The sequence below is a fragment of the Myodes glareolus genome, chromosome 10 (genome assembly GCF_982192425.1).
Source record: "Myodes glareolus chromosome 10, mMyoGla1.1, whole genome shotgun sequence".
Classification (NCBI taxonomy): Eukaryota; Metazoa; Chordata; class Mammalia; order Rodentia; family Cricetidae; genus Myodes; species Myodes glareolus.
This window is the reverse complement of record NC_142035.1, coordinates 42,902,749-42,928,633: the sequence shown is the minus strand read 5'-3', so window position 1 is coordinate 42,928,633 and position 25,885 is coordinate 42,902,749. Positions and strand designations below refer to the sequence as shown.

At 42.2% G+C, this 25,885-nt stretch overlaps 1 protein-coding gene across 2 annotated transcripts in view; it reads left to right on the top strand.

Moving 5' to 3' along the window:
• Plcb1 (phospholipase C beta 1) overlaps window positions 1-25,885 on the top strand; it is a 700,152-nt gene that overhangs the window by 541,773 nt on the left and 132,494 nt on the right. For both annotated transcript variants that reach the window (XM_087911176.1, XM_087911177.1), the window contains exons 14-23: window positions 2,832-3,009; window positions 8,082-8,149; window positions 10,178-10,274; window positions 12,246-12,330; window positions 14,292-14,416; window positions 16,674-16,828; window positions 19,694-19,858; window positions 21,284-21,383; window positions 23,077-23,181; window positions 24,193-24,302. In XM_087911176.1, coding sequence (XP_087767302.1) covers window positions 2,832-3,009; window positions 8,082-8,149; window positions 10,178-10,274; window positions 12,246-12,330; window positions 14,292-14,416; window positions 16,674-16,828; window positions 19,694-19,858; window positions 21,284-21,383; window positions 23,077-23,181; window positions 24,193-24,302 — 1,188 coding nt within the window. The remainder of the gene's footprint in view (window positions 1-2,831; window positions 3,010-8,081; window positions 8,150-10,177; window positions 10,275-12,245; window positions 12,331-14,291; window positions 14,417-16,673; window positions 16,829-19,693; window positions 19,859-21,283; window positions 21,384-23,076; window positions 23,182-24,192; window positions 24,303-25,885) is intronic.

Sequence of the window (25,885 nt, the reverse complement as noted above, 5' to 3'; positions counted from 1 at the left end):
AAGTCTAACGTGTTGCACCATGAGTTTATCGGGGTTAACTTGCAGGAGTGTGGCTGACTCGAAGGCAGTCGCAGAATCCAAAAGCCTACTCCAGCGTGGGCATCAGCTCATGAAAGATCCATCCCTGCTGCTCCCTGACGGATAGGCAGGCAACTAGACAGGCTGAATGAACCATCTCTCCTCTCGAGCAGTCCATACTGCTTATGTAACCTTAGAAAGGGGCCTTGAGAATCTTGTCGATTTCAAGAGCTTCCTCAGGGTGTGAGATCTGTTTCCTTTCTGAATCTCATCAAGTCTCCATCTTCCCTCTGAGAGAGAATGTTACAGTCAGGACTGCAATGTCCTCTTCAATGACAGTCAACTCACAGGGACAGTCCAAGAGGACAAGACTCTAACCCCCCCACCCGTGGATCTCTGTCACACCCTTTTGAAATAAATGCCGAAGGTGGCGGCACTGATTTCTCAGCCTGCCTCTGCCACCTGCTGTCCACTTGCATCCACCTTGGAAGCCACGCTCAGGCTTCTGTTGCAGACATGAGCGGATTAGATGCCCAAGTCTCCCCACCGGTGTTCCGCTAAGAGCAGATCCTTGTTAAGCGTTGTTTGTAAACACCTCTCTTATCACTTCCTCCCCCACCTGTAGACAAGATACTGGGGAGCTGAGTAGATTTGATTCCCTTAAATGAACAGTTATTAGCCCCTCTCCGTGTGTCCTGATGCTTGAACAGAGGATTGTCAGCCAACTGGACTGCCCTTAGGGCAGCCTGACAGTCCTGAACATTATATGCCCACCTTAAGGAAGCTTCGTGTTGACAGAGCACAACTCCAGTTCCATGAAGCCGCCTCTCTGTTTAACAGCATGCACCAGGCTTCTGGCTGTCACTAGGCACCCGGGCCGGAGAGGAACCTGCTTCCTGGTGGTTCAGCATAGGCTTGGGATTCGTGTAAGCCCAGTCCTTAACTGCTGTGGGGTTCTGTGCTGGGATGGGTGCAGACACTCCTGCCACGCCCCCTTTGCCACTGTAGAAACAAGCTTGTCTAGCTACCTATGACGCTACCTATGACTTGGTCCAGAGACACCCTCCTGTGCTGCCCCCTGGCGTTGCAGTATGAGTCCTGCCTGCTTTGCTCTTACTCGGCAGGTGACTGAACTGGGCACTGGAAGAGGAGGAACTAATGGGAGAGGCAGGAGAACAGCATCACAGGGTTGACAGTGGGATTCCAAAGAGTGACCCGGGGCAGGGCCAAAGGGGCTAGAGACACAGTTAACTGGAAAGAGCTGGGAAAGGGAAACTGAGACCCATCTGATAGAAGAAATTGCAAAAGAAGCTAAGCCTTAAGTTCCCAGTGTCCCAACAGGTAATGTTAGGATTTCTATGTGCTCAGGGCCCTGACACCCTAAACTCTTTGGGGAGTTAGAAGGCAAGTAGACCCTACACCCTGCTGCTGGTCACTGCTGCAAGAGGCTGAGGGTGAATACAGCTGCCCAGATCCAGGCTGCTGATGGTTAAAGCCCAACACTATGATCTCCAGCCGTAAATCATTAGCTTCTTAAGCCTGGATCATTAGAACCCTGGCTCTCCAGGCTTGGAGCTGTAAGTCACTGGACATCCTGCTTCAGGCCCCTGAACTCAGTCTTTAAGAGTCTGTAGCTTGTAACACCAGAAGAACTTCATCTCCTTATGACCTCTGAGTGTAGTAAGGGGATGCCCCCCAGGGGACTAGGAGCAGCCACAACCCTGTTCAGAAAGGGAAAGAGCAGCCATAACCTAAAGTAGCCACTTCCTCCTGGACACTTTGTCCCAGTGTCTGCGTGTTGTTAAGTGAGTTCACGCCGGTCCCCAGACTCATGGCAATCAAAGACCAGAGGGCGAGCTTATGGGACTTCAAAAGATTGTCTAAAAATAAACCTATCTCGTGTCTTGCACACGTTCCCTGATAGAGTAACTCCTAACCTTCTCATGGGAAATTGATTTCCCATTATGTGAGCAAACTTGCGACAGTGAAATAAGCCTCCAGTAATAAGACAGCTTGAATCTCAGGGCTAGAAGGAGACCTAAAATCCTGTCATCCCTCTTGACTGAGGCCAAAACCCAACTAAAATCAACATGAGAGTCTGCTGTCCATAAAGCTTTGTCTGACAAGGTGACTTGATCGAAAATTTTTGCACAGCGTCATTGATTCTTCCTATCAAATATCAGGACGTTCGCAGAAGATTCAGGTCAGAGATGACTTACAGGTCTGCGGCAAGTCTGGCTGGACTTCAACAGTCCATCAGAAAATGCCTAAAAGTCCAGGTTCAGTCCATCAAATCTACCAGTACATTTCTATGGTCTTACTTTTGTAGTTTTATTGTGGAAAATGAGTTCAGTGCTTTAACACATCTCTTATTTAAAAAACAAACAAAAAAATGTAGGGCACAATTACAACAATTGCATGAACTGTGTTGGACACAGTAAATGACAGTCTAGAGGCTGTGGGACCCAAAGCTGTGTGGTGGGTGTGGAGAGATCGCTGAAAGGAGGGGACCGTTTTGTTGTTGTTTGTTTGCTTCTTTTTTTTTTTAAAAGAGCAATTAACTATTGTTTATCTTCTTCTTGATGGGAAAAATATAAACAAGTTGGACTTCGTCAATTTTCAGCATAAATCCTGGCATAATTAAAACATATAAAATAACATGAAAGCAACATTCATGGGGAAATGTTGCAAATATGCATATGTGCTAATTGGCTAAGATGTGAAAGTCAATTAGCGAAGTGTGATAGCATTCGTGGTTACTAACTAATATTTGGGGGAGAGTATTTCTAAATGCCGTGCTTTCTTTTACACAGCTGGAATCTGGGGTACCTCTTCCAAGCCCTATGGATTTAATGTATAAAATCTTGGTGAAAAACAAGAAGAAATCGCACAAATCGTCGGAGGGAAGTGGTAAAAAGAAGCTCTCTGAGCAAGCCTCCAACACGTACAGCGACTCCTCCAGTGTGTTCGAGCCCTCGTCTCCAGGAGCTGGTGAGGAGCTCCTGGGCTCACAATGGGTGGATTTTCAGATCTGCTGCTCTGGAATCGGCCTAGGAGGGCTTCTAGCTTTGGCTTTTTTTTTTTTTTTTTTTTTTTTTTTTTTTTTGATGCTTTAAACTGCATTACTTTTCTATGGCTATCACAAAGTTAACAAGGATCGCGGAACCTCAAGCTCTGAAGGTCCAAAGATCCCTGAGAAAACTTATGGAAACAACCAAAGGTGTCAGGCAGCCTGAGTTCCTTTCTGGAAGCTCCAAGGAAGGATTTGTCTGCTTCCCCAAGCACGAGAGCTACTCACATTTACTGGCCCATAGGTCCCTTCCTCCAACTTCAAAGCTGTTCAAAGCTTCAAATCTCTGTAGCCCTTCTCCTGTGGTCACTTCCACCCTCTGACTGCCCCTGGGAAATGTCAGTTCTTAGACTAGGCCCACTCATCACTTAGGCCCACTTAGGGCGAGTCCGGGGTCCCCCGCTTGCCACAGCCCGGCCTCCCCTGTAGTGTCAGCACACCTCTGGGAAGCTGTTTCTCTGGCTTGTGCTTGAGGCAGAGCAGCTTTCCAGTAGCCAATGGCTGCTAAGCTTCCTCACAGGCAGCATCAGCAGGAGGAGGGAAGGCAGGAGATGGGCCAGCCTTTTGATGCGGTCCCTGAAGGGTTCTGGGCTGTGCAGTTCTCCCATGTTGTATAGAGCCCTTTAAAAAACATGCAGTGACAAAATGACTTGCATTGTTTATGGAAGCACCAAGGCAATGCTTAGAGTTTCTTCACATTAGTTTGAAACTCACTTTTTGTGGTTATGAGAAAAAAAAATTCAAAGGATCACTAGTTTTCCTTAGGTTATTTGTCATTGAGCCTAATTTACTTCCCCTTTTCCAGGGGAATCCTGATGATTGCAAAGACCTCCTTATTAAGGGCGTGGTGATGTTAAAAGAACACTAATCTTGACTTCAGGGCGTCAGGGGTTTAAGATGGGGTGTTGACAGTGTTCTCAGTGGTTCATGCCTAGCAGGGATGTGGCTCTGGGTCCTGTCCTCAGCACAGAAGGGAAAAAAAAAAGGAACAGAGAGGGGAGGAAAGAGGAAGGAAGGCAAGAAAGAAAAAGAGGAAGGAAGGACGATGTTTAATACATTGACAAAAGTTAAGCACGTGTACCTACCCCCAGCCCCGCCCCAGTTCCATTCCTTGGGAGAGAGCTAATAAGAAAAGGGTAGTGGTATTTATCAAGAGACTGGAAAAATTGCTATAAGCAGCGCTATTTAAAATGGGAGGCCAACCATCTGTCTGCTGATTGTAAACCATGGTATAGTCACGCAAAAAATCATGGGTGTAATGAGGACAATTAACAGCTATCCATGAAGGGTAAGTGGCTGTTAATGCAATAACCTGCAAAAGAAGCCAAATGCAAAAAAACTATCGTTGCTATGTAGCTCCTTCTACATAAGGTATGAATGTAAGCAAAGGTAAGAGAGGCTGTGTGAAGTCAGGGTAACCACTGCCCTTAGAAAACTAGAAGGGGGCCATAGTATCTTCGGGAGTCTGGTCATATTTTCTGTCTCAATGTAGATATGTCTTTATTTGAAGAAAATGCATGTACTGCTCATATATGACTATATGCTCATACATGTATGTTCCTATACCTACCACACATAAATTCAAAGATGTTTAAACCATTGGAATGTTAAATTGTAAAATCTAGGGTGAGCGGAACATAAGCATGGCCAACTTGGTTTGTTGTTCCTTTGGCTGGTTATTTGGGTTGGTTTTGTTTGGTCCTCGGAACTTCTCACATGCTAGGCAATAGTTCTACATCTGAGCATGTTACCCCCACTCCAAGCCCTGACTAAGCTGGATTTAACCTTTTCTTCCGTTTCCTGTTTCACCTGTCAACTGCTCTTATTATTTAAATGGACAGCATAACGAAACAACGTTATACAATTCTTTCAAAAGATTCTCCCCACCCCGTGGTTCGTGAATGTGTTTTTTTCAAATATCATGACACAAGTCTGACTCATTTTTGAAAAATAACTTCCGTTCTCAGTGAGAACGCATCTGAAGTGTGGAATGATTGTCACCGGAGGCCACTTCTTCCCCACCCTGTCCCCATGTGCCTTCCTTTGCACGTGGGCGCTTGGTGGGTTTTGTACCATCTGCCTCTATCTAATTCCAGTTCTCCCTCCCATTAACTGGATGCTTAACTCTAATAGTGATTTCTACAGTCAGTGAGCATGATTGCTTAATACAGAAAAACAGCAGCAACCTGCTAGCAATTCTCTAGGTTTCCTAAGCTAGCCAGGAGTCTGTTGTGCAATCAGTATTTATTGCTATGCAAATTTTTGGAGGTTTTAGTACGTAGGTAGGCCCCTGAATAAAGAGTCCTGATAATTTGCCATTTGTTTTGTGGATGTTCCTAGTGCCAGAAACTCAAGCAACCACAAAAACATGGCATGGATCTTATTTCAAAGCGACTTTAATCTGTTGTCTAGATTCCTCTCCTGAGAGCCCATCCTTTAGCCAGAAAAGACTTTCCAGAAAGAATGAGGGTCAAGTAAGATACCGCTTTGGGGTGTTGCTATTGCTGCTTTTTAAACGGGTGTTATTTTTTATATTTCAAATAGATTTTTCTAGGGCCCTTTCAAGGTCTTATGAGAAAAGCCCCTGAGTATGTGCGGACTCCGCTGATGTGATATATAAATGCACATCGATACGGGCTTTCTTTCTTAAACTTGCAAAGGAAAAACTGGGTCTTTATTTCACAGTAAAGGAAGATAAAGTCTTCTTCACAGAGTCTAAGCTATGACCCAACCCATCTAGAATGATGATTGGACAATTCTTATGTCTCATGAAGCATTTTGTAGAAGGTTCTAGCAATCGTGTTTTCAGATTGATTGATTAGCAGGATTTTCCTCTCTGATTAAAAATAATACAAAGGAAAACTTCAGGACGTATATAAAATATCAAGCAGCAACCTCCTAAAAAGTCTGTCTGTAATATAGAAGGATGTATTTCCTCACCGAATATGAGGAATTCACATTACTTTTCCATCAGCATCATCAAGGACCTTACGGGGCGCTTTGTAACAGTCCATCCACGGTTTTTACTGGCGCAGAAGTCGTTCCCTCTACGGATGTTTCCCCATAACCATCCAGTAACTGAGCTCAGTCACTCACACGAAATCACTTAGGAGCTTCTTGGAAGGCAGGACTGTGGGCACCGTGTCATCTACACGGTTTGAAGTGTGTGGCCAACTTTCCAGAAGGTCTCTCTGGGAGTAAGTGCCATGCGCTGCAGCTGCCTCTGTGATGAGCTCATGCCGCCATCTATTGGGATGTTCGTGCTATTGCAGTGGGAGGAACTGGACCGGGCGCGGCCCGTGAAAGTATTTTTACAAGCTCCATTGCGTTTGAGTGAAGTCTAGAATTATAGACGAATTTAATGCTTAATATACTAATGTAGATATTTTACCTGAAAAATATCCATTAACTCTTGGGGAGAAGGGAAGACCCAACCAATTGAATGGCAGCATAGTGGCTAATGATTAAACGTGATGCTGAACCAGGTCAGACAGATGTGGATTTTCAAGCATAGGGATTTTAAAGTATTAAGTCGTTTTCAGTTTTTATTGATTTTCATTGTTTTTTGTCCTTTTTGCATTATATTCTTTTATTTATCCCTTTTAAAAGGAATGTCATTGTTAAAATTAACTTTATTCGTTCTTTGAGATTTACATATGTATGTTTTGATGATATTCACCCCCAACTCTTCCGAGATCTACTCCCCTTTTCCTACCTTTGCAACTTTGTATCCTATTTTTTTTTTTTTAGTTTTAAATTCTTTAATACTAAATTTCAATTCTTTCATACTAGTTTGGGCTGCCTGAATACCCTTAGATGGGCAACCTTCCCCTCAAACATGATCAACTTAGGGGCCAGCCTCTTAGCGAAAATCACCTCTCCCTCTTCCGGAAGCTATTAGTTGCCAGCAGTTTCTCCGCTAAAGGTGAGACTTCACACTCTCCCTGTCCCCTCCTGAGGTCTGCGTGTGCTGTCACGCCCACTGTGAGTGCACAAGACACTACTTCCTTGTATCCTTGTATCCTCGCTCTGGCTCTTGCACTCTTAGAGGTGAAGGATTTCACTTTTATGACTTATGCACTGTTTAATAGCTGCATCCACACTTTCGTGTCGTTATTTGTACAGCCTTTCCCCCACAGTTCCTGATCTCACTCATAAACTTCTTTAATTTCTGGGAGGGCCTTTCTTTGGAGAAGGTTGGTCACTGAGCTGTGTGCTGGCCAGGGTTGCCTCAAAGAAGCCTGACAAAGGAGAGGACGGAAAAAGGAAAGTAGGGTTTATCCCTGTTAGAGCCACATCCTGTTAGAGCAGGTTTGACATCCCTGCAAGAGAACATGCACATTACTATAGGATGCACAGAAATAAAATTATATTCAGTGACATATGTTTATAGTTCGTACCAGGATCCATCCCCGGTGCATTGAGCTACTTTGTTGGAGCCCATTCCCTATGGTGGGATGCCATGCTCAGTCTTAATGCAGCGGGGTGGGGGGCTGGGGGGGTGGGGGGTTGGAGGGGGTGGGGGGGGTGGAGGGAGTGGGGGGGTGTTGGTCCTGCCTCAGCTTAATTTGCCAGACTTTGTTGACTCCCCATGGGAGGCCTTATCCTTTGGAAGGAGTAGATTGGGGGGTTGGAAGAGAGGCAAGAGGGGACGGGAGGAGAGGTAGGAGGGAGAACTGTGGTTTGAACGTTTTAAAAAAAAATTGAAAAATTGAAAAAAAAACAAATGAAAGAGGAGATTATAAAATGCGCATTTTTTAAATTGAACTTGAAATTTTCAATGTTATCCCAAATCGAATTTGTCAAAATGTCAGATTAATTCTCTCTTACTAAGAAAACATAAATCCTTGTGAGGGGCGGGCATGGGGAAATAACTTTAAAAGAAGCAGAATGTCTACTTTCCAGGGCACCCCTGACCTAGTCGGTAGCGTGCTTCTGCAAATTCTTCAAACTTTCGAGTTCTGAAATCATGCCTGTGATTAAAATTTGACAGGGGAAGCGGATACGGAGAGTGACGACGACGACGACGATGATGACTGTAAAAAGTCCTCAATGGACGAGGTGAGTTCGGTCTAGAGCGCTGGTCCCCGGGTAGCCATCTTACGGGTCTCTCATGATCCCCTTCTGCCATCTAGTGGCAAAAAGAGTAAGCACAGGCCATTTGGTCGCCAGTTTCAGGTTTTTTTGAGGCAATTCCGTGATTTGTGGAGTGATCTGAAGAGCAGAGAAAACGCAGGTTTGTAGGAATGTTCGGAATGCGACAGGGAGTCCGTGTTTCCGTTTTGCATCAGATCCTCCTGTCTCGCCCAGCCTCTAAACTGCTGGGATCATGGGTGTGTATCACTACACACAGATCAATACGCTATTCTTCCTTGGCATTCTTTTCCTTATAGTTACATGCTTTGATGTGGTCTGAATTTGTATATATTTTATTTGTTTGTCTTGTGAATGAGCCCCACTGTGTATCTTAGGATAGCCTCCAACGCCTGGGCTCAAGCCCATGTCTGCCTCCGTGTAGCTGAGGAAGCACACAGGAGCCATGGTGTCCAGCTTAGTTTGAAATGTGCTTCCTTGTGTCCCTGCTAAATTTCATCTTGATTTCCAAAAGGAAGCTGCGGTAATAACGAGGATGCTGCTTGCGCTTGAGAGTGGCTTCAGGGTCCACTTGGGTCGTTTGCAATTGTCTGTTTTCAAATGGCTGTTTCCCAGTTAACATTTATCCGGAGGATTTCTGCTGCTATTTTCACAAAGAATCCTCATCTCTGTGTGTTTTCTCTTCTAAAATAAAAGATGGGAAAATGTGGGACCTGTCTGGAGAGGCCTGTCTTGTGCAAGTAATAATATGGATTTTCTTCACTGAAACTTGTATTAATGAATATGTTATTGAAGATAACATCTAAAATAACCTAAAATCTTACCATTTGCCAGGCGCTGTCCAAGCTCACATCCTTTATTTATTAAAGCAGGGTTTCTCTGCGTAGCCCTGGCTGTCCTGGAACTCACTTTGTAGACCAGGCTGGCCTCGAACTCAGAGACTTGCCTGCCTCTGCCTCCTGAGTGCTGGGATTAAAGGCGTGCACCACCACGTCTGGCTTTTTAAGTTGTTTTTAATAATTACAAAACCGTACTGCTGAGAACTTATTTTTATTTTGCAGATGAGTAACAGAATAGCTTCTGACTCGTGGCCTTTGGATTTAATGTCAGATGGCCCCGCTCTGGGACCTAAGCGGCTAGCCTGCTGCCAGACGGCAAAGTTGGTCATACAGGAGCCCATTAGGGAGGGGAGTGCTTATCAAGGAAAATAGAAATTGTTTGCATAGCTTCCAGTTACTTCCGTAAGGCAACCTTTGCTTAATTATTTTTTCCATTAATATGGTGTCTACCTACATGATAGTTGTTACTGTCAAGAGAGTTCTTGACTTACTCACTGTAGACTTCATCTGTGTTCTCTGTAATAGAGAACAACAGTTCCTGTGGGCATCACTGCATGAATGCAGATTTTCGGCCCCAGTGCCTGCGGGGAGGCTAAGGACCTGCATATACAAAGGATGGTGCTGATGCTGTTGGCTCCAGACCACCCTGCCAGCTCTCCCGTTCATAAAATAGCCATACACCGAGCATACAGAATCTGAAAAAATAGAAGCTACAATATCCAAACCCCCAAAACTTTGGAAAGCTGACCTGAAAAGCACACACTGGAAAATTCCATAGTGTGAAATTTTTATTTCATGTTTAAAGTCGTATGCTGGTGTTAGTACTCGGCAATGAAAGAATGGGTTGTGGGTATAACATGTGTTTGAGTTTTAAAGGAGAATTTATTTTGTTGGACTTAGGACTCATCCATAAAATATTTGTTATGTGTACACAAATACTCCATATCCAAACTCTAAGCACGTGTGCCGCCAAGTATTTGTGACGAGGACCCGGCCTGCCTTTCGTTCTTCTCCTGCGGTGGGCCAACCTGCAGCTGTTCTTTCTTTTCAGAACAGAAGGACTGTCTGCTCCCTGGTGGCATATGACCATTTTCCTGAGAAGCTAGCCCTGGGTAGTATAATGCTGACTCTGGAAATATTTTTTTCCTACATCCAGGGAACCGCCGGCAGCGAGGCCATGGCCACAGAAGAGATGTCTAACCTCGTGAACTATATTCAACCTGTCAAGTTTGAGTCCTTTGAAATTTCAAAAAGTAAGCTTTTCTGCAGGAGAAATCCCTAGTGTCGCCTAGCCAGGAGGCACTCAGAACTGGAAAGAAGTGTTCTATTCTGGACATCTTGAATATTTCCACGGATTGTGCTGTCTTGGCATCATTGCGGAAATAGAGTTCCTTTTAACACTTCGATATTGTAGTTGATATATCCGAAAACCACAGGATAACCATTTCGTGATGCTCCTCCACATACTTAATGGTTCCCTGAAAGATATCAAGACCGTGTCCAAGTGATGGAGAATTTCGCATTTCATTTGTTTTGCTACAACCCCTGTGGGTTGTAGTCATACAGTGACCGTGCTGGGCATCTGTCCAGCCTGGTAACACAAACCAGAACCAACCCACCCAGGTTCCGTTGCTCCAGCTCATTTCCTGTCCTGAGGAAACTGTCACTCATGGAGCATCACTTTTTCTTTTCTCCTCACCCAACTATACACCCATAGTGAATACAAAGTCATCTTTCTGTTACCTGGTGGAGAAAACCCTTTTGAGGAAGTGCCCCTTATCCTAACATAAGGTGCAAGTTAAGATCAGAGAAGAGGATCCTTGGGGCTTCCTAGTTGCTTCACTGAAATTTTACTTAAATGCAATAGCCTCGTTAAGAAAAAAATGCAGATATAGCCAACTTCAGGCTTCTATGTGGCTTGAGCATTTCTATTTGTGACCTTCTGCCCTGAGTCTTAACTTAGTGGCACTTGGTGTCTTGACGCACATAAGGAATTTACATTTCATCACAGCTCATATATAAAGAGTCCAGCATTTTCTGGTGCCATAATTACTGATTCTTATTACGTGAACTTGTTCAGTGTAAAGCAACCTAAAACCATGGGGTTTCCTGCCCTTTGGCTTCACTTTCTGTGGCTCCATAGCAAAGCTCCCAGGGGTGCTGGAAGGGGGAGGGGTAGGAAGCAGACATTCTCTGGGACCCAATGATGCTGTGGACGTTCGAACACGTTCTCCTTGTGATTATGTCGTGTGATCACGCCAGACATGATCTCATTGGCTGTATTTTGCCCATCGTGAAGACTTTGTTTTAATTAACAGCTGTGCTTAAAATAATTAGTTGCATGAAAGTAAATTAATGATGAACCAAAATAAAGGAAATGGGGTTCCCCGAGAGCAAACTAGGCAAGTAGGAGATGGATTGAGTCTTAGGTGATGAGGAGAAAGAGTAGGGGCCTCATTTTGAAAGTAAGGGAGCCAAAGAGCAAAAAATTTCCCAAAGATCGCCGATTTTCCAACCCCAGAGCTGTTTGCCAGCTGTGTATAACACGTATCTGAGTGTGGAGAGTAGCCGCTGAGCAAAGCTGGGAAGACCAGGAAATTGTCTGAGGTCAGACACGTGAAAGTGTCCGAGTTAACTCTGTTTTGTCCCCTGTCCCCTCTAGAGGCTTGAATTCCACATTCAGCATGTTTTCCTAACGCTCCGATATTCAGGAACATTGAGTTCTTTAACACATTCACCTCTTTGGCTGTTGTAATCTAATATGGAAATGAGACTGGCAGTTCGAATGTCTCCCAGGATTACTGTCGTTTGATAGATCCTAATTCTGATGCCACATTAGCTGTGACTTTAAGGGTTGACTGTGTGGGCCTGAATAGCCGGCAATGTCAGCACCGACATCCCCACCACATCTGCAGGTCCCCCAGGAAGTCAGTCTGGAGGGATTTAGAACAAAACCAGGTTCCTTGTCATACTACACCTGTTACTTAATTCATTCATGCCCAAAATTTCAGAGCCATGAGGATATCTCACCCAAGCTATGCAGAGGTAACTTGCAAGGCTCGACTTTTATTCCTGGTATCTGGTTCATGGATAGAAGTCTGAGCACGCACACTGGAAGTTAAATCAGTCATTCTCCAATTTGCTTAACATTTATTTCTTTTATAACATTATAATTTATAATACTGAATTTTATTTCTTGCCCTTTTTGTTGTTGTTGAACTCAGAGAGAAATAAAAGCTTTGAAATGTCTTCCTTCGTGGAAACCAAAGGACTTGAGCAACTTACAAAGTCTCCAGTGGAATTTGTAGAGTATCCTTGATTTGATGAATGACTGCTGAGCTCACCAGCTGAAGTCATGGACTTGTGTTCAATAAGGAGAAAGATGCACAGAATGGGTTTCCGTCTATAGCCCAAGTCTCAACTGTAGTGTGCAATGTGGGTAGCCTGGTCTATAGAGAAATGAACTAACTTTAGGTTAGTGGAGGCTCTGGCTGCAGGGCTGCCTCAAACCATCAACCTCTAAGTTCCTTGGCAATTTGCTTAATTCTGATTTTCCTCATCTTCAAACAGAAGTAATGCTAGTAGCTTTGTGATTGGGTGTTTGATGGATACAATGTATTTAACACAAGTGTGTGTACTTTATATACTGGTCGACATGTGTTCTCCAGATTTATAGATGTGTATGAATCTAAAGATCAATGGTATGTGCACATAGCTTATAAATCTGGCTTAGCACCTCACACACGTGGTATATGTTCAATTAAAAAGTAGTGGGAACAATAATCAAAAGGATATGAATGTACATGTATGTCAGTGTGATTTCTAGTCTTATGTTATTTCCCATGGATCACAAATCAAAGAGGCCTTCAGGTTATTTTTTCATAAGTTAATGCTACTATTCTAAAGAGTTAAATTTTGTGAAACAATTTCTAGAATAAAATTCACCTTTATACCTCATCAGTGGGACTAAGAATATGGCTCAGTCATGCATGAGGACTTGAGTTTGAGTTCAGGACCAACATGTTTAGAAAGTTAGATATGGAGCAATATACCTATAATTACATATTATAGCTATATTACATAGATATAATTACATATAGATAACTCCTTACGGGTAACATCCAAGGTTGGCCTCTGGTATAACCTTGTAAACACATTCACACGTGCGCACATTCACACACACACACAACACACACGTGCACAAGCACACACACAAATCAAAAGCTTCCTCAATAGAGGGTAAGCATGAAAGTACGTGCATATAATTTCAGCACTCAGAAGGCTGAGGCAGGAGGATCACCAAATCCATAGCCTAAGCTATGGCATTTTTCAAACACACACATTCACACACACACACACACACACACACACAGAGAGAGAGAGAGAGAGAGAGAGAGAGAGAGAGAGAACTATCAATGAAAGAAGAGGGAACACATGTGAACTCTATAATTAAAGTAATGTTATACAATCATTGTCATCAGTATTGAGTACTGACTTTGTGATATTTTTTTCTAAAATAAATTATCTTATTTAATTCTCAAAGGAATTCTATGATGGAGGAATTGTATTGTGTTGATGAGGAAACTGAGAACAAAAGGTGAATTAACTTATCCAAGATCATATAGTCAACAAGTTCCAAACTCAAGTCTGTCTTGCCTGCCTTAGGTCTTAACTAACCTCTGCCTTAAGTGGTGGTAGGAGCCAGTCTGCCACGTTACAAAGACAGAGCAGTGTTAAGTGGCTGCAATATTCTTAGGATGGAAACTGAACGAAAATCTGAAACAAGATCAGAAATTTCTGTGCTATATTTACTCTCCTTATTAATCTTAAAAACTACTGTGGTCTTGACAAATAGCATTTCCAGCAATTGTTAAGAAAATGAGGACAGAGCATTTAAAAAACAGTTTTATGGTTCATACTTTCTGCTTCTCCCACACGCAATACCATCCTCCCCGTGACTTATAGTCCAGCTTCTTGCAGTGTCCTTCATCTTTACAACTGTGGTTAATGCTTCCTAACTGCATAGACTTTGACTCAGTCACACTTACTGTCCCAGTATTGAGCACCCATAAGTTTCCCAATAGTAATGCTTCGTTTCTAAGAACATGTTTGTTCTATTAACTCATTCTGTGCCTATTTTGCCTACCAATGCAATGTGATCATTAATATTTACTCCGTTCCCCCAGTGAGAGGTAAGAGAGTAGCCTCGCAGCCAATAGAGTAGACTGATAATTTTGAAATTATATCCACTACTTAACATGATGGTCCAGATACAACAAGATGCAGCTTAGCAGGATCTATCCCAAAGGAACACGCGTGGACTCCTCCAACTACATGCCCCAGCTCTTCTGGAATGCTGGCTGTCAGATGGTGGCACTCAATTTCCAGACTGTGGGTGAGTAACAGCAGCTTCCTTCCATTGCTGCAAAGTCACATTTCCAAGTGTTCAGAAGCCATTACCCTGGGAACTTAGGAGTAGGGGTGGGGCAGATTTGATTGGATAACTAAATTTCAATGAAGGATAATCAAAGCAAAGGAAGAGCACTAAATTTTGAAAATTAAGATGTCTTTAATAATTTTTGAAAGGGGTTTTATATCTGGATGTCATGCTGTTTTTTTCAAGCATTTTTAAAAGTGCTATAAAATCATATTAGAAAAACTAGAAATTCGAAAGCATAAAGAAAAAAAGAAATCCTGGGTTAGGGAGAATGCTCAGTGGGTAAAGCCCTTACCTCGCAGCATAGGGACCCGAGGTACTTTAGAGCCATATAATAAAGCTTGATGTGTTGACAGGCGCTTGGCATTTCTGCTCTGGAGAGGCAGAGACAGAGACCCTTGGGTTTGCTGGCATCTAGACTGTCCTTTTCGGGTCCCAATGGAAGACCCTGTTTCAAAATCACAAGGTGACCAGTTCGTAAGGAGCACCTGGAGTTGTTCTCTCTCCTCCACACACGTGTACATGTGGTAGTTGTTCTTTATAGTCACACGTGCACTGACACATAAACATGCATACACTCACACACACACACACTCACACATAAAGATGCACCTGCACACACACCTGTGTGATGCACCCATACACACACACACAAAAAAAAAACAGGAATAAAAGAAATCTTCCAGAAATGCTGCCACTAAGAGGTTCACACCTTGCTTGGTAGTGTGTGTGTGTGTGTGTGTGTGTGTGTGTGTGTGTGTATGTGTGTGTGTGTGTGTATGTGTATGTGTGTGTGTGTGTGTGTTCAGTGTTCAGCCTGTCTTTGTGACCCACATGAAGGTCAAAGTACAACTTTTATGAGACAGCTCTCTCCTACCTTGTGAGTCCTGGAAATCAAATTCAGATTGTCGGGCTCTGTGGCAAGTACTTTTCTCTGCCGAGCCATTTCCCTGGCCCTAAAATCAGTTCTGTTTAATAATGCAATTTCTTGAGCAATATTAACTGTTTCCAGTAGGAGAGGTCTATTGTTTTCTTTTAAGTTGCCTTGTCCAATTTTAGTGTTGTAATTACAATAGTTTGATAAAGTAATAAAGAAATTTTTGTTTTTTTCTCTTGCTCTAAAGCGTCTTGCATAGAACTCTGAAACAACCCTGTTATTACCTCTTTGTTGGCCCTAATAGTACAAATATATCACTTCATGGATGATTTGGAACATCTAGTTATTTCCTAGGTGCTTTTGAGATTTAAAATCTTTCTACTTTTTATTTATTATATAAATATATATACATATACTATATACATATATGTATACATGCACACTATATATACTGTGAATCAAATCCACAGTTATTATTTGATCCTGGATTTGGCACTTGCTAGGTAAATACTTCACCACTGAGCTCTTAGGCCCTAAAATGTGTTTTGTTTCATTTTTTTTTTAACCCTAGCAATTACAGTAAATGTACTGACTGGGGAAACTTTGATCAGTAACCCAAGTCCTCTGGAAAAGAGTCTGTAAACCATTCATATTGGCTGTAATTAATCACAGAAATGCACATTTAAAATGCCTTTCTGTAAATTGATAGACAAATAATTAGAACATCCCTTGAAATGGATTATGTATAAATCAGTCCCCAAACATCCCCTAAAATGGTTTGCATGAGTGTAAATGAGTTTAAACTTTCTGGAGGGCATTTTAACAAGACTTACCAAAACAAAAACAGCCTTTTCTAATGCGCCTACCTTTTGACTCCATAATTCCCCTTGCTCCTAGAAAACCCACTGCTAAATTTTCAAAACTTTAATTATGATGTTCTCTGAAAGACATACGTAAAATGCTAAAAATTTACTAGAAACAAATATATCTAAAGAAGAGACTGGATAAAATCATCAACTCAAATATATGTATTCAAAGGAATTTTAGACAGTTGTTAAAATTAAGGCCAAAAAAATACTTGCTAAAATGGGTGTAACATTTGTAAAAAATGTATCTAAAATGAAAAAGGTTAACACTATAAACCAGCTTGCAGGCACGGGGATTACGACTCATCTTTTTTTTTTCTTTAAATTTGTGTCTGTCTCTAAATTTTTATGGTGTGTAATTATTTCTCTGTAAAGGTGTGAACAGTCGGGGAAGTGGACTGTAATCTTATATAGTCCTACTCTGCAATCTCCAAACACAGATGCACTCACACTGGGCTGCTTTTCTAATTAGACCTAGCTATGCAGATAAACATGGGCATGTATGAGTACAATGGGAAGAGCGGCTACAGGCTAAAGCCAGAGTTCATGAGGAGGCCGGACAAGCATTTTGATCCATTTACTGAAGGAATCGTAGATGGGATAGTGGCCAACACTCTATCCGTTAAGGTACGTACACTCCCACCCTTACCATCCCCATCCCCCAACCCCCTACCCTGGATATGAAGTCACAAACCTGTCCCTGAGAAGAGACTTAAAGATCATATATATTACATAAAGAAATACCTTTGTCATCAAAAACTTAGGAGTTAGGAAGGATCCTTCATACTTTTTTTTTTTTTTTTTTTTTTTTTACTTTTAAGGATAAAATACTCATTAGCGATTTCCCCAGACTACAAGGAAATAAAGGAGCTGAGTCGTATTCTTAGGATGAAAATAAATGGAGCTAAAGAAATAGATGAGCAGAGACTTCCCGTTGGCCAGTCATCCCTTTGGAGGCAAACATTGCATTAGAAAATGCACAGGGAAGCCCGTCACCCATACAGAGACCTTCCCATCTCCCCTCCCCTAGTTCCCACCCATTCTAACTATTAAATACTGAACAAAAGCTTCCATGTTACCACAGCGTATATTTTAATCTACCCAAATATTCAGGGATGTAAAACCCATTTTAATAATCTAAAGGATTGCTTTATTAACTATGCATTTTATCCTAAAAATGAATTCCAAGTCCTTTTATTCGGTTTTATAAATAGAGGTGCCCACAGATTTTTAGCTGTCAAGAAGTATTTTAATACCACGAGAGGGCTCTGTTTTTATAAAGAGCTTCCCCTGTGGACTCTGGAAATGTGTCACTGTTGAAACTAGAGTGTTATAAAACCCCCAAATTTCCTTTTTAAAGTCCCCATTCGTGTTTTCATGAATAATTGTATGGCTAAGAAACAAACAAAACTCAACATAAATGCATTTTTCAGACTGACCTTAACAAAACCAAGTGAAACATTTGTCACACAGCCCTTTGAAAGTTTCATATCTAACCCAAACACCACCAGCCCCCATACGCATGCTTTATGCCACTAGTGATGAAACACCAGGGCCTTGGACCTACTAAGCAAGTGCTTTGCCACTGATCTCCCTCCCAAGCCCTTGTTTTTTTCACACAGCGTCACTGTGTAGCTCAGACTGGCCTTGAATTTTCTGTTCCCCCAACTCAGCCTAATGCTGGGGTGACAGGCCTCTGCCTCCATATCCAGCATTGCTTGTCAGCCCATGGTTCTCCCCAGAGTGAGCCACTTTATGTTAAAGTCTCAAAAACAAAATTTCAGTGAAATCTTTTATAATTTTATCTTTTGAAGTTATTTCAAACCATTGATTATAGAGTGAACTAGGCAAAAATGACACTGCATAAATATATTTCTTGTAACAAATGGGTTTCAGCAAATGAAGTTTGATTCCTGTCAAGAATGGTTAAGACACCACAAGCAGCATGTATTGATGGAAGACTGTGTTGTAGCATTTCTGTTACTTGTCCTAGCTGAGACAAACTGGTAGTTGTTTGACTTATTTGCTCCACCTCATTCCTATGTGTCTTTTTGTTTATTCATTTTGTCTTAAAAATTCTATTCCGACAATGGAAACAGTTCTAAAACCATGACAGAGATACAGGAAAGATGGGATGGATGGGGAAATATTTGAGAGCCCCATCAAAAATTTACTCTTTAGTTTCCATCCAAAATGCAGGCCACTGAATAGAGTCCCACCTGCCTCTCTCATCATTGCCAAGCCTGGATCTGGATCCCATTGGTCCTGTCATAGCTCTATGTGGGTCTTCTGGCAGAGACTTCATCGTCCAACACCTACAAGATAACATGGTGATCTGCCATTCCATCTGACTGACAAGAACCCTGAGCTACTTTAGGACCCTGATTTTGACCAAACAACATAAGCACTCAAACTTTGGAGTGTCTGCATCCCTGATGGGATTCATGTCACTTGAAAGTTTCAAATATGTTGTACAAAGCCTGCTAGCAAGTAGAACCCAAGTTTAAAAAACAGTAGTTGATACCAAATGTGTGTCCACGAAGCTTATCCTTGCCTTTGCTCTTGCCAAGCTAGTCATCTGTACAATTGTGAGCCTACTTTGCCTAGCTATGGAATTATTCAATGTTGTGTAATTGAATGAGATTTTAAGACTTACATATTCAGAAAACATCTCTCACATGTTCCTCTCTGTGTGGACCAAGTTGCCAACATCCAACGGATCTACCACCTGCCATAGTGGTGAATGGAAGCAAATAGAATGTGCCTGTCCTTCCAGAAAGGGCAGCAGGAGCAGGGAGCGATGGAGCTAACCTGGGAATCCGGATTGTTTGGAACAAAGTCATCAGCTACTCAGCGGCTTTCTGAGGTTACCCATGACAGGGGCAGGGTTTCCAAGGTGGTGACTTGGCTAGTGGCATAATGGTTACGGGAACATAAGCATTAGGAGCTGAGGAATGCCAAAGACTCTGCTGATGTGGTCAGAAATCCTGAATAGTCGGGGAACCAGTAACCTGGAAAGCTCTCTGAGTTAGTTCTGGGTTAATGTGTTCATTAACCTTTATGACAGGTGATGCGTCCCTCAGATGTTGGCAACTCGAATATAGATAGAGGAAGCCTTAGGAGATGTTATGCAAATGTGTAGTCTTAAATCTCATATAGCTATGGGACATTGATTAATTCTGTAGCTAGACGAAGGAGGCCCACAATTCTATAGATGGCTAGCTGGGTGAGGTCAGAGGTCATGATAACTTCGTGACATCCAAGGATGCTTGTTCATCAGTTGTTCCCGTATGACTCCATCTGATTGGCTCCCAACATCCCCATTCTCAGTCTCCTCTGTCTACTTGTTAAGTGGGAGAGGAATGGTGGCTCTACCCTTGCTTTTATTTCATTTCGCTTAGGATTTCACACTTGTAGGCCGCATCTGGCCTCCTTCGAGTTGTCTCCTAACTCTTTGTTACTTGTTTGTCAAGACTTTCTGCTCTTTTCTAGATTATTTCAGGCCAGTTTCTTTCTGATAAGAAGGTTGGGACTTACGTGGAGGTGGATATGTTTGGTTTGCCTGTGGACACAAGGAGAAAGGCTTTTAAAACCAAGACATCCCAGGGAAATGCTGTGAATCCTGTCTGGGAGGAAGAACCTATTGTGTTTAAAAAGGTGGGTGTCTGCTGCAAGAGGCAGGTGTTTTCTGGATGTCTTAAACAAGCAATTATTTGCTTGTGTGTAGGCAGAGACTATTCCTTTGTTTCCTGGCCACCCAGACCCGAATAATAACACAGAAACTATATTAATTAGAACACTTTTTGATCAATAACTTAGGCATAGTTTTAGCTAAATATTCCATCTTAAATTAACCCTTAATTCTTGTCTGTGTTAGCCACATGGCTTGGTACTTTTTAGCAGTGAGGCATTCTCATCTTGCTTCTTCTGTGTCTGAGTGACAACTGCAGACTGAGCCTTTCCTCTTCCCAGAATTCTCCTATTCTGGTTGCCCCACCTATACTTCCTGTCTGGCTACTATCCAATTAGCATTTTATTAAACTAATACAAGTGACAAATCTTTACAAGGTACAAGACCATTGTCCCACAGTAGCTGTGAGTAGATAAAGTGGTTGTATTCTGAAGGTTATTGTGAAGCTTTAATTTTGCTTTTTAAAATATTTTATCTGTATTTATTTATATGAATGTCTAGCTTGTATGTAACTCTATGCACCACTACATTCCTGGTGCCCACTGAAGAGAAGTGTAGATCACCTAGAACTGTAGTTATATCTAGAGCACCATTTGTATTCAAGAAACTAAACCTGAAACCTCTTCAAGAACAACCAGTATTTTTAACCTCCAAGCCATACCCCAGTCCCTTAATTTTAGGTTTTGATTTAATATGTCAAAGCAGCTTCATCTGAAAATTTATATGCACAATGGTGAGACCTCTAACTGAGTTCATAGAACTTTCTTCATTGATGATGTGTATGTAAAAAGAAAGTACCCTTTAGCTTGAATGTTCTCTGAAGCATGGTAGTATACCCAAATTGTTGGGTGAAGGGTCGCTTGTTCATCCCAGCTGCCCAGACATGAAATAATCACTCAGAAAACCACATCATTTGCAACACTACTTGGCCTATTAGCTCTAACTTCTTATTGGTTGGCTCTTACTTTTTAACTTAACCCATCTTTATTAATCTGTGTATTGCCACTTGGCAGTGGCTTACCAGCAAAGTTTTGGCATGCATGTCTGACTCTGGTGGTAACTCCATGTTGGCTCACTGATTCCACCCTTCTTTCTTCCAGCATTCAGCTTAGTTTTCCCTGCCTAGCTAAGTTCTGTCCTGCTATAGGCTCAAAGCAGTTCTTTATTCATTAACCAATAAAAGCAACACATAGACAGAAGGACCTCCCACACCACCCAAATGTTGCTGTTCATGGCTTTCCTTACTTTACAAAGAGGCAGTTTAACTTTTTACCTAAATTAGATGAGTAGATACCTGGTTTGGGAAAGGCAGAGTCAGGTACTCAAATATTTTTCTAGTTCTTTCTGCGATTTTCTTACTCTTGTAACCAGCATCATTTATGTTCCCATAGGTAGTTCTGCCTTCTCTGGCCTGTTTGAGGATAGCAGCATATGAAGAAGGAGGTAAATTTATTGGCCACCGGATCTTGCCTGTGCAGGCTGTTCGGCCAGGTATGTGGTGAGAGACGTTGTCATTAAAGAATGACTTAGGATCTGTTGCTCTGTAGTTTGTTTTTTATTTTACTCTTTGGGGGCCTGCCACTCAGTTCCCAAATAAATGCATGGAGACTTATTCTTACTTATCAACTCCCAGTCTTAGGTTGGCTTATTTCTAGCCAGCTTTTCTAACTTACATTATTCTGTCTCTTTTTAGCTACATTTTGGCTCTGTACTTTATTTTATCTTTCTTTACTCTCGATATCTTTATTTCTTTCTTATTCTGTGGCTGGCTGTGTGGCTGAGTTGCTGGCCCCTAGCATCCTGCTCCCCTCCCTATTCTCACTCCTCACTCTCTTCCATAGATTTCCCCTCCTATTTATTCTCTCTGCCTGGCAGCCCTGCCTGTTTCTCTCTCCTGCCTAGTTATTGGTCATTCAGCTCTTTATTAGACCATCAGGTGTTTTAGATAGAGTAGCACAGCTTTATAGAGTTAAGAAAGTGCAACATAAAGGAATATAACACATCTTTGCATCGTTAAACAAACATTCCACAGCATAAGCGAATGTAGCACATCTTAGACTGATATTCCACAGCATTGCTCCTTTGTGATGTTGCTGCATAACAGAGACTTTGAAATTATTCAAATAAACCTGGTAGTTTTTCATTTTTTTTCATAGTGTAGTGTTGCAAAAATCAACTTTGGCCACAATTCTTATACATAACAAGCTGTCTGAAAACTCACTTCCAAATATTTGTGTTCCTGGTCATGAGTCTTGTGGGTTAGCACTGTATAATAGTGTCTTTTTTATTGATAGAATGAAAATACCCAAGTTGGGCTGCTTTATAAAGCAAAGAAGTTCATTTTGCTCACAGTTTTGGAGGCTGCAAGGTCAAGATGAGATCATTTTTATCAGTTTTCTTCTGGTAAAGACCTAATAGTGGAGGCTTCCTAGTGAAATTGGGAGGTGGGGATCACCTCACCAGATAGGAAACTAGAGAACTAGGAAGGCCAAACTCAGTCTGGATGATCACTCAGCTTCCAACAAGAGAAAGAACCTGGGGGACAAAGCAAAACAGTCATAGCATAAGGATTGGTCGGACCAGCCTGTGCTCATGGGAGAAAAAAACCCATCAGCTACAGCATAAGGATTGACTGAGTTAGCCTGAGCTCAGTGGCAAAGTTATGCTTCAGGATGCCATTTGGATTTGATTCTGTCCCATATGTATTCATTTTGGGGTGCAGGCTGAAGTTGTGGTGGTACCCAACCTAAGGGCTCTTTTAGAGAACCCACTAGTATGTTAAAAGTATATTTTAAAAATCTCTACATGTGCCTGTTCACACAATGCTGGTCCCAAAACACTAATGTCCCGTGGACAAAGCAGATCCCCAGTCACGAAATCACATTAAGTATGACTTATTGTAGAGGGCACATTTGGACCAGTAATTTAGACTGGGATACACAATTTGCAGGTAAAAATGTGGTTAGAGCAGAAGTGATGATGATGATGATGATGATGATGATGATGATGATTCAGAATCAGTGATGCTTTCCAGCCTGTTGAGGAAAGTACTTCCTTATCACTCAGAACGGTGTGATTGACAGGAGAAAGAAGAGGACTGGTTTTCCTGCACCACAGGTGGGAATGGGTGTCGCTAGCACTGTAGAGCAAGCAGGTGACACTCAGTGTCATTGTCACCCTGCAGGCTATCACTATGTCTCCCTGCGGAATGAGAGGAACCAGCCCCTGATGCTGCCCGCTGTCTTTGTCTACATAGAAGTCAAAGACTATGTGCCAGACACATATGCAGGTAAACAACGCCACCTGGTGGAAGGCTAACTGGGCCAGGGGTGGGACACTGTGGCCTCATAAGCACAACTTCTTTTGTGTGTATGCTTAGCAGTCAATTGTTTGAGCTTTTGTGTGTACGTTAAACATTTCTTGATAGAAATCCTAATATTCCAATGCTTAGTCTATTTACACGAGGGTAGTTTTATCCCCGTGGGACCAATACTCCCCATTCCTATGGGACCAATATTCCGCAACCCATGCTGTCCACTTCTGCCGTTGATCTATTTCTAAAGTGAATTTGCCTCCAGCAAGTTACAGATCTCCAATCAAGTCTGTAGATGGGAGTCCCAAATTCACAGGCACTAACTTCACCCAAAGTCACATTTTCAAATGTTTTGTTGTTGTTTTTATTTTGTATTTTTTTTGCTTGTTTTGTTTTTTATTATCAAGGGTTCTAGGAGTGAGACACTGGCCATTGATGGAGACTGACAAACTTGGAAACATGTTTCTAGCCCAAGGGTGGTGGCTGTAATTCCCCCTGCCTTGCCACTGCCATGCAGATGAGACCCAAATTGCCAAATTGGTTGTTCCTATAAATAGAAGACAGGCTTCACGTGAAGTGTCTCCACTCATGACACACTTTTAACCAAATAGGTATGGAGGCCATTGCTGGAATAGACCAACCCTTCAAAAGGAAGCTAGAGAGAGCACCAAGTTGTGAGAATCGTCACTTGAAATGCATATCATTTGTCTCTCTGAACCAAGTGACTCTGATTTCTCCTGAAGTTTTAGAAAAGTCCTGACCCTTGTGTATTTTCAAACTGGGGCATATCTGAGTGGAGAGGTACGGGGCGGGGGGGGGGGGGAGGATTAAATGATGATGCTGCATCAGTGAGTGATCCAGGTCGGTGATGAATGAATACATGAATGGATGGTGGGTTACGAGCATGGATAGTTCCTTAGATGGATGATGGGTAACTTCTCCTCCTCCTGCCAAAACCTTGACCTAGAATGTCTCTTCCCTGCTTAGATGTGATCGAAGCTCTGTCAAACCCAATCCGGTATGTCAATCTGATGGAGCAGAGAGCGAAGCAGCTGGCTGCGTTGACGCTGGAGGATGAAGAGGAAGTAAAGAAAGAGGTGAGAAGAGCTCCAGTCGTAACACATGATTTTTAACTTGTGTTTCACATCTCCTGGCTGGCATGGGCTATGTAACATCGTGCCTCAAAGACATGGCACTGGAATTCAGCCGAAAGTCACAAGACTGTAGATGAGTCAGCAACATTTACACATTTCTTTCCCTTTTGGCATTCCTTAGATAACACCTGCGCCTTATCCCGTGGATGGAGTAAACTGTACACATCTTGCTGCTTTGGGTGTTTCTAGGTGACTCTCTGACGATTTAGCCATTGAATTGCTGAAAAGCAATAGTCCCTACCTCATTTAGTATCTTCTTTTGATTTAATTTAAAATGCATGATTTTCCAAGTGATTTGTGATTTCTTATAATACACAAGATACTTACGAAGGGCTGGTGAGAGGCTTGGTGGGAAAGGGTGCCTGCCACTAAGCCTGATGACCTGAGTTCAATCCCTGAGACACATATATATAGTGAAAGGAGAGAACAAATTGCCACAAATTGAATTCCATGTGGGCATTATGACGTGTGTCCTCACACATGCCAGACCTGGGTCGTTGTTACAGATTGCAGGGGTCACAGCTGGGTAAGCACGCATAGCTATACACTTTCCTCTTAGGACTGTCTTGGTAGTATCATGAGGGTTCTCATAAATTGTGTTTTTATTTTTATTTGATGCTAAAACATTTTCAACTTATTTCTTCCCTTATTTTCGAGTGTACGGTTTAGTCTCTGTGTATTTGTGCAGCTTCTGTGGTTTTTCTTACAATTTGTTTCTAGTTTTATTGCTCTATGATCTGATTAGAAATTAAAGATTATATTCCTTTTTTCGCATTTGATAAGGCTAGGTTTGTGGCCTAGAATATTTTGGAGAAAGCTTCATAGGATGCTAAGAAGTATTTACTTATTTGTTTGTTTGTTTATACATTTTATTCCTTTCATTAAAAAGTAGATCTTTTTCTCACATAATACATCCTGATTATGGTTTCCCCTTCCTCCACTTCTCCAATTGCTCCCCCACCCTCCCATCTGAATCTACCCCCTTTCTGTTTTTCATTAGAAAATAAATAGTATTCTGGGGGGAGTAATAATAAAATAAAATGAAAATTAGCCCATTGGAATTGAACAAAAACAAACAAAGGGAAAAGAGCTCAAGAGAAGACACAAGAATCAGAGACACACTCATCTGCACATGCTGGAACACATGCATAAACACACTGAACTGGAAGACAACATATGTATGCAAAGGACCTGTAGGTACCCGCTGAAGCTGTCTGTTACCAGGGAGGACTTATTCATATCAAAGGTCCATTGTCGGACACCTACATTCTTCAGCTGTTCAGCTGGAGAAAATCTCGATGGAGCATTTTGGTGATGGTGCCTCCCAGATTATGTCCCTATTACAGTGCACACTGTCACTCTATGGAGAGAGAAGAGAGACTTTGAAACTGCAGAGGTCTCTAACACCACTGGTGTCCTTCAAGAGCTTCATCCTGCACCCAGCATCACATACCAAGAGCTGTGTCACATATTAAGGTCTATTTATGATGAATAAAAACAGTAAAGGGTATAAGTGCCACAGAAAT